The following is a 9770-nucleotide window of genomic DNA, read 5'->3' on the forward strand; positions in this document are numbered from 1 at the left end:
CTGCTGGAACCTCGCTGGGTGTTCCACGGTGCACGGGGTTCACAGACAGGGCGTGGAGCAGGAGCGAGCCGGTAGTTTCGGGGTGAAAAGTCATTTTCCCTGCTCTCAGCCTTCCCCAGGTCCCCGGCACACCGGGGTTCCCTGGCACGGGGTCGGGGGGGGATCCCTCTGCCTGTTGAGGGGCGGAGGTGGATCCAGCTTTACTCCAGGCTGAAGGGGAGGTTGCACAACCCGGCCCCGGGGGAGAGCGAGGCGGGTTCAGGCTTTGCTCAGCTTTTGGCTCCAGCCCTCTTTGCTTTCCATAACCTTCCTCTGGCGTCTGTGTAGCGCTTTACTACCCCGGAGCCATTCGGGATTCAGCTCCCCAGAGGAGGAGGAGGTGGCTCTAGAGGGTGTGTAAACCTTCCTCATCCTCCTCTTCTCCCTCGACTCCGAGTCTCTGAGCACTGTTTGCCGATCTCCCCGTGCAGATGTCGACCTACAAGCGAGCGACGCTGGACGACGAAGACCCTCTGGACTCCCTTGGTGACGGGGATGGATACCCCAACGGCTTCCAGGTAGGGCTTTGTGTGTCTTTTAGGGGGCAAAAAAAGTGGGATTTTAGGTCCAGGCAAGTGGCAAAGGGGGTGCAGAAGGGTTTTCCACCTGAGACCTGTGTCCACGGGGTAAAGTCTGGCGTGGGCAGAGTCCTGTTGGCTCCTGCTGCCTCTGCCCTTTGCTCCTGGCACAGGGAGCCAGCGGGGCCATATCCTGGCTCTGTTGTTTCAACTCCCAGTTTTTTCTGCCGGCCCTTCCCAGAGTGTGGCTGGGGTGAGCAATTATCGTGGCATTGGCAGTTTTGTCCGGGCACAAAAGGGGATTAGGTTAATTCCTCCCCAGGCAGCAGGAAAGCAGCTTAAAGAGGGCCGAGGGTGGCGAGAAAAACCCCCACGGCTGCCAGTGTGGGAAGGTTGAGGTTCGGGTCCGGAGCGATGCTCTCGGTGCTGGCCCCGCTCCCAGCCCCAGCACTCTCTAGAACGGTGGTTTCTGCCCCAAACGTGTTTTTACTTCTCCCGGCGGGGCCGTCTCCACTCGCCGGCGCATCGGGATGTTTCCTGGGGATGTTTTTCGGCTGAGTGGGAGTATCCTGTCAAGGCACTTCCCGACGCAGCCCCCACCCTGTCCCAGTGCCGGCAGCGGGGCCGGGACACCCGTGGGGTTAGGCCGTGCTCGAGGAGGGGTTTGGGGTGGCACAGGGCAGCAGGTGAACCCGCCGAAGCGCTCGTCCCGCTCCCTTTCCTGCCATTGTGCCGCCCTTCCTGCCCAGTTTCTGGAAGGCAGCTGCCGCCTTTCCCAGCCCGATCCCTTGCCGGGGGCCAAGCGAGCGCCGTGGGGCTGCAGGGAGCACAATGGGGGCTGTGTGGGTGGGTTTCTGCACGGGCGGGGAGACGATGCTGCTGTTCCCGCAGGTGAACCTGCGCGGCTCGCGGGGCGGCCGCGGCTGCTGGGCCGAGCGGACACGCGCCGAGAAGCAGCTGCTAGTGCTGGTGGGGGTGCTGGCAGTGGTGCTGCTGGCCTGTCTGCTGGGACTCATCTTCCAGTACAGAGCCAGTAAGTCCTCGTGCAGCGCAGGGATCCTGCCCCTGTCGGCGGGGCGGGTTGCTGGGGGTGTTCCCAAGATGGGATGTTTAGTGCAGGGCGGGGTGGTCACCTGCATCCCAAGCGCCTGGGCTTGGGGACCAGGCAGGATGTTCAGGTGTGGGGTGGGATCCTTGGGCACAAGACAGGATGGTTACCTGCATCCCTTGCCCCAGAGGAGATGCTCAGATGCAGTGTAGGGTGCTCCCTTTATCCTGGGTCTTGATGCTTAAGTGGAGGATGGAAAATTTGCCCTCATCCTTCACCCCGGGGTGGATGCTTGGGCACCGGGCGGGATCCTTGGGTGTAGGATGAGATGCTTGCCCACATCCGTTGCCCTGGGATGGGATTATCAGGTAGGGTGCTTGGGCATGGACTGGGATGCTGGTCCATGCTGCTTGGCCTGCAGCAGGATGTTAAGGTAGGAGGTAGAAGGTGGAATGCTTGGGCCTCAGGTGGGATATCTGCCCAGTCCTTCAGTGTGGGGCAGGATGCTCCATGGGGCAGCTCATGGCACTGTGGTGGAGGAGCTGAACCCCTCCCTGCTGCCCCCAGGGCCGCCTGCCGTGTGCCTGTCGGAGTCCTGCATCTCCGTCACCAGCTCCATCCTCAGCTCGCTGGACCAGGCAGTGAATCCCTGCGAGGACTTTTTCAGCTACGCCTGCGGGGGCTGGATCAAGGCCAACCCCCTCCCCGACGGCCACTCGCGCTGGGGCACCTTCAACAACCTCTGGGAGCACAACCAGGCCATCATGAAGCACCTGCTGGGTGAGTGCAGGGGGTCCCTGTTAGGTCCCGGGGATGCCAAAAACCTGTCCGTGGGGATATGGGGTTGGAATCGAACTCCAGTATCAAACCAATCAGTGACACACGTGCTGCAAGGACACAGGGAAACAGATCCTGGCTGTCTTTGCTCTCCTGGATGCTCCTGGGATTTTTGACCGTGGTGTTGCTGCTCTTTGGTGCCAAGTAGAGAAAAGGGTCCTGGCCTCTGCTCTGCAGGCCCCACGGCAGCATTCCCAGGAGCTCTGAAACTCAGGATTTACACTCCAGAGCCTGCAATATCGCCCCAAGGATATGAATTTTTCCTGCTCTTTTAGCTTCCAGCCTTTGTTGAGCAGCCTTTTTGGAGGTCTGGCTGCCAGTATGGCCATTTTTTGGGGGGCCTAAACTCCTGCAGCAAAGGGAGGCTCCCGGGTTCAGCCTCTGCGTGCGAACACTGAAGCGGAGCTGCTTATCCGAGCAACCGGCAGGGACGGTTTGTTCAGGCTTTGAGCAAACAACTGGCTCCTTATCAGCACTTTCCACTACGCCAGGGCTGATTATCTGGAAAGAGAAGGTTTGGGAAGAGTGCTGTCTTTTGGGAGAAGGGGGGTGGCGCGGGAAGGGCTCCGTCCCTGGCTCTTCCCGCAGAAATCTGGCGCTGGTTTTACCAGGAGAAGGGACTGGGCCTCCGGCCAAATGGTCGCATTCGGCATTTCCTTGAATTCCTTGGAGCTGAGGGACCTTCAGTTAATAAAACCACACAGCTGGGAAGCCAAAGGTGCAAGCTGTGTCATCAGGAAAATAAATAAAAAAACCCCAAAAAACTCTCTGGGGAGGCAGAATTTTAGCAGGGGGGGAGATAAAAGGTTGGTTTCAGAGGCAGAGAAGAAAAATGGGTTTATTGTTCTTTTATGCAGGAGTAAATAATGAAGGGCTGGGGGGCAGCAGCACAGAGGCAAGGGCAGCACAGGGGGCTGGATGATGCTGGGAATATCAGAGCTGCTGGAAAAATGCTTTTTGTTTTTTCTTTCTTTATCTTTCGTTCCCAAAGAGCTGGAGCAGTCGCTGCGGGTGGGAAAGGGGAGGGGGGCAGGAGGCCAGGAAGGGCTGGGGCCGTGGGATGCTCTCAGGGGCACGGAGGGGCCCGTTGGGGCAATCCTTGGCGCCGGTTTGGAGCCTGGCTTTGCTCAAAACGGGGCTGAGTATTTCCATGGTGCAAGGGAGGGGGGGCTCCAGTGTAATCAGCAGCCCCCACTTGGGTTGGATGCCCATCCCTGGGGACCCCCTGTGATTCCCCCTGGGGACCATCCACAGAAAACACCACGGCCAACGTGTCGAGCGAGGCGGAGCGCAAGGCACAGCGCTATTACCAGGCCTGCATGAACGAGAGCAAGATCGAGGAGCTGCGTGCCACCCCCCTCATGGAGCTCATCCAAAAGGTCTGTCCCGCTCCTCGTGGAAAGGCCACCTTCTGTCTGCAGAATGGGGGGAAAAAAATCATTTAGGAGCAGTCCTAACACCCTCCAGACTCCATTCCCAGCTCTTCCTGGAAAACAGCATCCCCCAGGGCAGGCAGGCCAGGAGAGATTTATTAGGGATTTATAATCCTATAATGTATTAGGTTTATAACCCTATAATGGGGCTTTTTAGCCCCCTTTCAAGATGCTTCCCCCAGGATGGGTATTGGGGGGGTATCGAAGCAACCCCAGGTGGTTGTCCCTTACCCAAAAGCCGGTTGCTGTCTGTCCCCAGCTGGGTGGGTGGAACATCACAGGAACCTGGGCCGGTGGCAGCTTCAATGAGACGCTGCGGGAGGTGACGGCGCATTACCGCACCTCGCCCTTCTTCTCCGTCTACGTCAGCGCCGACTCCAAGAACTCCAACAGCAACGTCATCCAGGTGGATCAGTCGGGGCTGGGCCTGCCCTCGCGGGATTACTACCTGAACAAGACGGAGAATGAGAAGGTGAGGGTGTCAGGGGGGATGTGGGTTGGCTGGGGAGGTGCTGTGGGTGGGTGGGTGGGTGGCACCTGCCTTGCTGATCCCACCCGGTGCTGATCCCACCCAGGTGCTTGCTGGCTACCTGAACTACATGGTGCAGCTGGGGATGTTCCTGGGAGGCACCGATGAGGAGTCGACGCGCCAGCAGATGCAGCAGATCCTGGACTTCGAGACGGCGTTGGCCAACATCACCATCCCCCAGGAGAAGCACCGGGATGAGGAGGTCATCTACCATAAAATGACAGCTGGAGACCTAAAGGTAGGGATGGAGCTGGCGAGGCTCTCTGTTCTGCCACGGCTTGGGCAGCGGGACTCATGGGTGGAGGTGATGCAGCTCCCCTGGGAAGCCTGACGCCAGCCAGCACCGCCTGGGAGGCTCTTGTGCAACAGCTTGGCCCGTGTCCTCCTTGGGGAAATCCCACCCAGCCTCCAGACCACCCCTGGGGCCGGCGGCCGTCCTGCTGCAGCTCTGACGCCCTGCTGGCCCCGCTGCCCCTGGACGTCAGCCCGGTCACCTCCCCGCGGCCCTGGAGGGGTTGTGTCAACATTTCTGACACCCACCCCACTTTCTTTTCCTTTGCGGGAGGAAATTGTTTACTCCCCTCCGACCTTTCGAGGATGCTGCTGGCATGGGAACTGGCCTCTGCAAAATCAGCTGGATCCATCAAACGGGGACTGATGCAGCCGATTCCAGCTCGGGAAGCAGCTGCCAGCCCGCTCCGATGGTTTCTGGGTCTGTAGCAGCACTGTGGCTTTTGCAGGATCTGGCACCAGCTGTGGACTGGATGCCTTTCCTCTCCACGGTCTTCTACCCCGTGGAGCTCAACGAGTCAGAGCCCGTCGTGGTCTACGCCAAGGAGTACCTGGAGCAGGTCTCTGACCTCATCCTGGCCACAGATAAGTGGTGAGAGCCCCCAGCCTGCATGGAGGGTGCCCAGGGTGGGCAGGCACGTCCTGCTGCACGCTCACCACCTCTCGCCACAGTCTCCTCAACAACTACATGATCTGGAACCTGGTGCGGAAAACCAGCCCCTTCCTTGACCAGCGCTTCCAAGATGCCGAGGAAAAATTCATGGAAGTGATGTATGGGACGAAAAAGGTGAGGGTGGAGCCCCAACAGCCCTGATTCACCATTAAAATGGTGGTGGGTTTTTAGGTCAAGCCCCCTTTCATGTGACATCCAGACAGTAGAGACATGGGGCAGGTTTTGGGGTGGCAGGGGATGGATGGATGGAGACCTCATCTCCTGGCAGGGTGCGAGGGTGAGAAGGAGCAGGGCTTTGGCCCCTGAGTGACCAGCCCCCTCTTGTCCCACACAGACCTGCCTCCCACGCTGGAAGTTTTGCATCAGCGACACAGACAACAACCTGGGCTTCGCCCTGGGGGCCATGTTCGTCAAGGCCACCTTCGCCGAGGACAGCAAGCAGGTGGTATGTCCCCGAGCTGGCAGCGTGCGAGTCCCTGTACTGGGAAAGCCACCGTGGTGCTGGAACTGTCCAGGCAGCCCATGTTTGTCTCCACGTGCCGGGTTTTTCACGGGCCCACGTGCTGTGTTGGCCGCCCAGCCCCTTCCTGCCCACTGGTGTGGAGGTCCGTGACCTCTCCGGAGTGGGACACCGGCTCTCCGGGCCGACGCTGTGCTGCCTTGTTTTGTCTAGGCAGAGGAAATGATTGCAGAGATTAAAACCGCCTTCGAGGAAAGCCTGGAGACGCTGCAGTGGATGGACGAAGAGACGAGGAAGTCGGCCAAAGAGAAGGTGAGGTGCTGGCGGCAGCGCTGGGCGGGGGGTGAGGATGGAGGGTGGTGGAGACGGGTGAGCCTGTCCGTCTGTTCCCGGCACCAAAAGCACTCTGGTCCTTGTCACCCCCCAGGCAGATGCCATCTACAACATGATTGGCTACCCCAAGTTCATCATGGACCCCAAGGAGCTCGATAAAGTCTTTAATGACGTGAGTTGGTTGGGTCGGTCCCCTGGGTCTTCTATAGGATGTACAGGACGTGCCCATCACCGTGGCCTCGGGGCAGCCTTGAACCCCACGTTTCCTCCAGAAGGGTCTCACTGATGTCCTTGGCCCTTCTCTGGGGACTTCCCAGAGAGCTGCTCTTGGGATCCCTGCCTGGGAAAAGGAGGGGCCGTTTTCCGTAACGGTGATTCATTGCCCTCCAGAGACTCGGCAGATGTTGGAGGGGAGGAGAAACAAGAGCGGCCGTAACTCAGGCGGCTCCGGAGGCTCGGCCGTGGCTGTAGAGGGAGGAGCGGGGCTGGGCAATCACCACACACCACTCATGCCTTGCTCTTTTGCAGTACGAGGCCGTGTCCGACCTCTACTTCGAGAACGTCATGCAGTTTTACAACTTCTCGGCCAGGGTCACGGCCGACCAGCTCCGCAAGCCGCCGAACCGCGACCAGTAAGTGCTCTGCTCCACTTCCCTCGTGTGCTCAGCAGGGAATATCGGGATATCTGGAGCCACTGGGATTTGGTTCTGGGGTGTGAGACTTGGGCCAGTGCAGCGTGGTGAGTGGGTGTTGTCGGAGCTGTGTTGTGTCCCTGCAGGTGGAGCATGACGCCTCCGACAGTCAACGCGTACTACTCTCCCACCAAGAACGAGATCGTCTTCCCCGCCGGCATCCTCCAGGCCCCCTTTTACACCCGGGCATCCCCCAAGTAAGAGCCCAGGGAAAACACTGAGGGCAGCATTCCCAAACTTCTTCCTGTGCCCAGATGTCATGGCTGTGGGGAGCGGTGGCTGCTCTCTAAGTCTCTGCCCTTCTGCAGGTCCCTGAATTTTGGTGGGATTGGCGTGGTGGTGGGCCATGAGCTGACACATGCCTTCGATGACCAAGGTACGGCCAGGGCCAGGTGTGGGCGGCTGGAGGGGTGGCCAGCGTGGTGATGAAGGATCCCACTGTGTTTTTGGCAGGCCGGGAATACGACAAGGACGGCAACTTGCGGCCCTGGTGGAAGAACTCCTCGGTGGAGGCCTTCAAGCGTCAGACAGAGTGCATGGTGGAGCAGTACGGCAACTACACCGTCAACGGCGAGGCCGTCAATGGCAAGCACACCCTCGGGGAGAACATTGCCGACAACGGGGGCCTCAAGGCCGCCTACAGGGTAGGGCTGCGGGGCTGGGGATGTGTGGTGGGGGACACGGCGTGGTGGGACCCGTGTGCCCTGAGCCCGCTGTGCTCCCTGGCCTGCAGGCATACCAGAACTGGCTGAAAAAGAACGGGGATGAGGAAACCCTCCCGACCCTCGGCCTCACCAACCACCAGCTCTTTTTCGTTGGCTTTGCTCAGGTGGGTCACGTGGCGGGCAGGGAGGGCGGGCATGCTGGTTTTTGGGGGTGGCGTGTGCCCAGATAGGGGTGGGAAGGTGTGGTGGCGAAACTGGGGCCTCCAGAGACGTAGTGGATGGTGAACCGGATCGGGGTGGTGCTGGTTACAAAGCGAGACGAAGCTGGCGCTCGAGCCACGGCGGATTCGGGCCCCATGGTGGCTGGGGGGTGTCGGGGGTGTCAGCACTCAGGCCCCTCGGCCCCGTTCGCAGGTGTGGTGTTCGGTTCGCACGCCGGAGAGCTCTCACGAGGGGCTCATCACCGACCCCCACAGCCCCTCGCGCTTCCGCGTCATCGGCACCGTCTCCAACTCGCGGGAGTTCGCAGAGCACTTCGGCTGCCCCGTGGGCTCCCCCATGAACCCCCCCAAGAAGTGCGAGGTCTGGTGAAGGGCGAGCGCCCCAGCGGGTGCCAGGGGCCGGTTGCTCCATCCTCTGCTGGGCTTCCCCGGCCCCGTGAGGCTCAAACCACTGCTCCGCGCCGGGGAGGGCCCAGCGCAGCCAGAGCTGCCCCGGTATCGTCCGAGGTTCGATCCACTGTGAAAACTCCCCATCCCCTCGCTCGCTGGTGAAATGACTGCAGTTTGGGGGGGGGTCTCTTCTTTCCCACCATGTCCACGGGCACTACCCTGAACCGCCACCCCAGCAAAATCCCTCTTTTTTTGGAGGGTGTAAAGGGAACTCCCGGCGCTGGCAGGTTTGTCTGCGTGTCTGAGCACACCCGACGTACCTTCCTCTCGCCAAAGATGCGCACACGAGGATGGAAAATATTTTAAGATGTATTTTTTTGGGGGGGTGGGGGGAAATATATATATTTTTTTCATGCATTGTGGAATACACTGGAAGATTTCAGGGAAAATGCATTTAAAAGCCTTTTTTTTAGTAAAAGATTAGTATATTTATTATTTTTTTTTACTTAGTGCAGCTGTAGGTGCAGCACCCTGTGGTGACAGTCCCTTTGCCAGGGAAGCTGGGTGGGGCCATGGATATAACTTTCCAGCCTTGGATCCTGTTTCTCCAGGAGGGGCTGTCCTCAGAGGATGCTTGTGGGAAAAGTGGGGACAGCAGGCTTGGGGACAGGGCTGGAGGGTGCTGCAAGGCACAGAGGCTGTGCCGGGATGCTCCTGGGATTAGCTTTAATTTGGGAGTGCAAAGGGAAAAGTTGACGTGCCAAAGATGTCACCAAGGTGGTGACGGTGTGGATGAAGCATCCGGTTCTCCCTCCTGTCCCCTCTGAAGCGAGGCCAGCCAGGATTTCCTGGCCCAAAAGCTTCCCCAGACAAGTGCAGGCAGTTCCTGCCGCTGCTCCTCTCGCCGCCGTGCCTGCACCCTCTGTGCCCGGGAATCTGCAAGCCCCCGAAATCACCACAAACCCCAAAACTCCGTCCCTCCACTGCTTGAGATCCGACTGGGATGGGGGCAAGGGGCTGTTAAAGGGATGTTTTTAATACTCATTTTGAGAGGAAAGCACTGACAGGAGCTCTCGGGTGCTGCCTGTTGTCACCTTCTTGCTCTGGACAGAAAGCACAGAGGGATTTTTAATATTTATATGTAAAGGGAGGGATGGGAGGGGCTGGTTTTTTTAACTATTTTTTCACCCTATGCGTGGGGGGCTTATTGTAATTGAAATAATAAATACTTTTTACTGGATCTGGAGCTGCTCATGACTTGTTTTTCTGATACCAGGAGTGTTTGCATCTCCCTGTCCACACTGCTGAGACCGTCCTGTGCTGACAAAACTGAGCTGAGGAATCTTTTCCCAGCCCGTGTTGGCACCTGCCCCCCCTCTTGGAGGCTAAATCCAGGCTTTTGTGCCCCAAACCCCGCTCTCGCTGCGTGTGGCTCTTTGCTTTCCCCCCTCTCTGGCCTGGCCCCACGCAGCTCCCCGGCAGGGAGGTCTTCCCTGGCTGCTTTTGCTTCCTCCCAGGCCAGTTTTTGGCCGGCCGGGCTGTGCCGGGATCCAGTGGCACAGGTTGCTCTCCAAGCTCCCTTATTTATAGCTCGATGATGCCATGGGATGCTGCCAGCTCCAGAGCCCGGGCCAGCGTTCC

General features: G+C 59.3%; 1 protein-coding gene across 2 annotated transcripts; it reads left to right on the top strand.

The window, feature by feature from the left end:
- Positions 1-22: 22 nt before the first annotated feature.
- On the top strand, positions 23-8880 carry ECE1 (endothelin converting enzyme 1). Of its 2 annotated transcripts, none has more exons than XM_027908791.1 (18): positions 23-28; positions 471-557; positions 1449-1590; positions 2173-2385; positions 3697-3821; positions 4135-4347; positions 4451-4642; positions 5145-5287; positions 5368-5482; positions 5703-5813; positions 6042-6140; positions 6256-6333; positions 6690-6793; positions 6940-7050; positions 7162-7229; positions 7307-7497; positions 7587-7682; positions 7933-8880. In XM_027908791.1, the coding sequence occupies exons 2-18, from the start codon at positions 471-473 to the stop codon at positions 8107-8109; spliced, it is 2265 nt and encodes a 754-aa protein (XP_027764592.1). In that variant the 5' UTR covers positions 23-28; the 3' UTR covers positions 8110-8880. The 2 variants fall into 2 exon arrangements, with proteins under 2 accessions (XP_027764592.1, XP_027764591.1); XM_027908790.1 differs by lacking the exon at positions 23-28 and adding an exon at positions 183-392.
- Positions 8881-9770: the final 890 nt, after the last annotated feature.

This window comes from Empidonax traillii, unplaced genomic scaffold, assembly GCF_003031625.1.
Source record: "Empidonax traillii isolate 1590-97213 ecotype Southwest subspecies unplaced genomic scaffold, ASM303162v1 scaffold1842:size151822, whole genome shotgun sequence".
Lineage (NCBI taxonomy): Eukaryota > Metazoa > Chordata > Aves > Passeriformes > Tyrannidae > Empidonax > Empidonax traillii.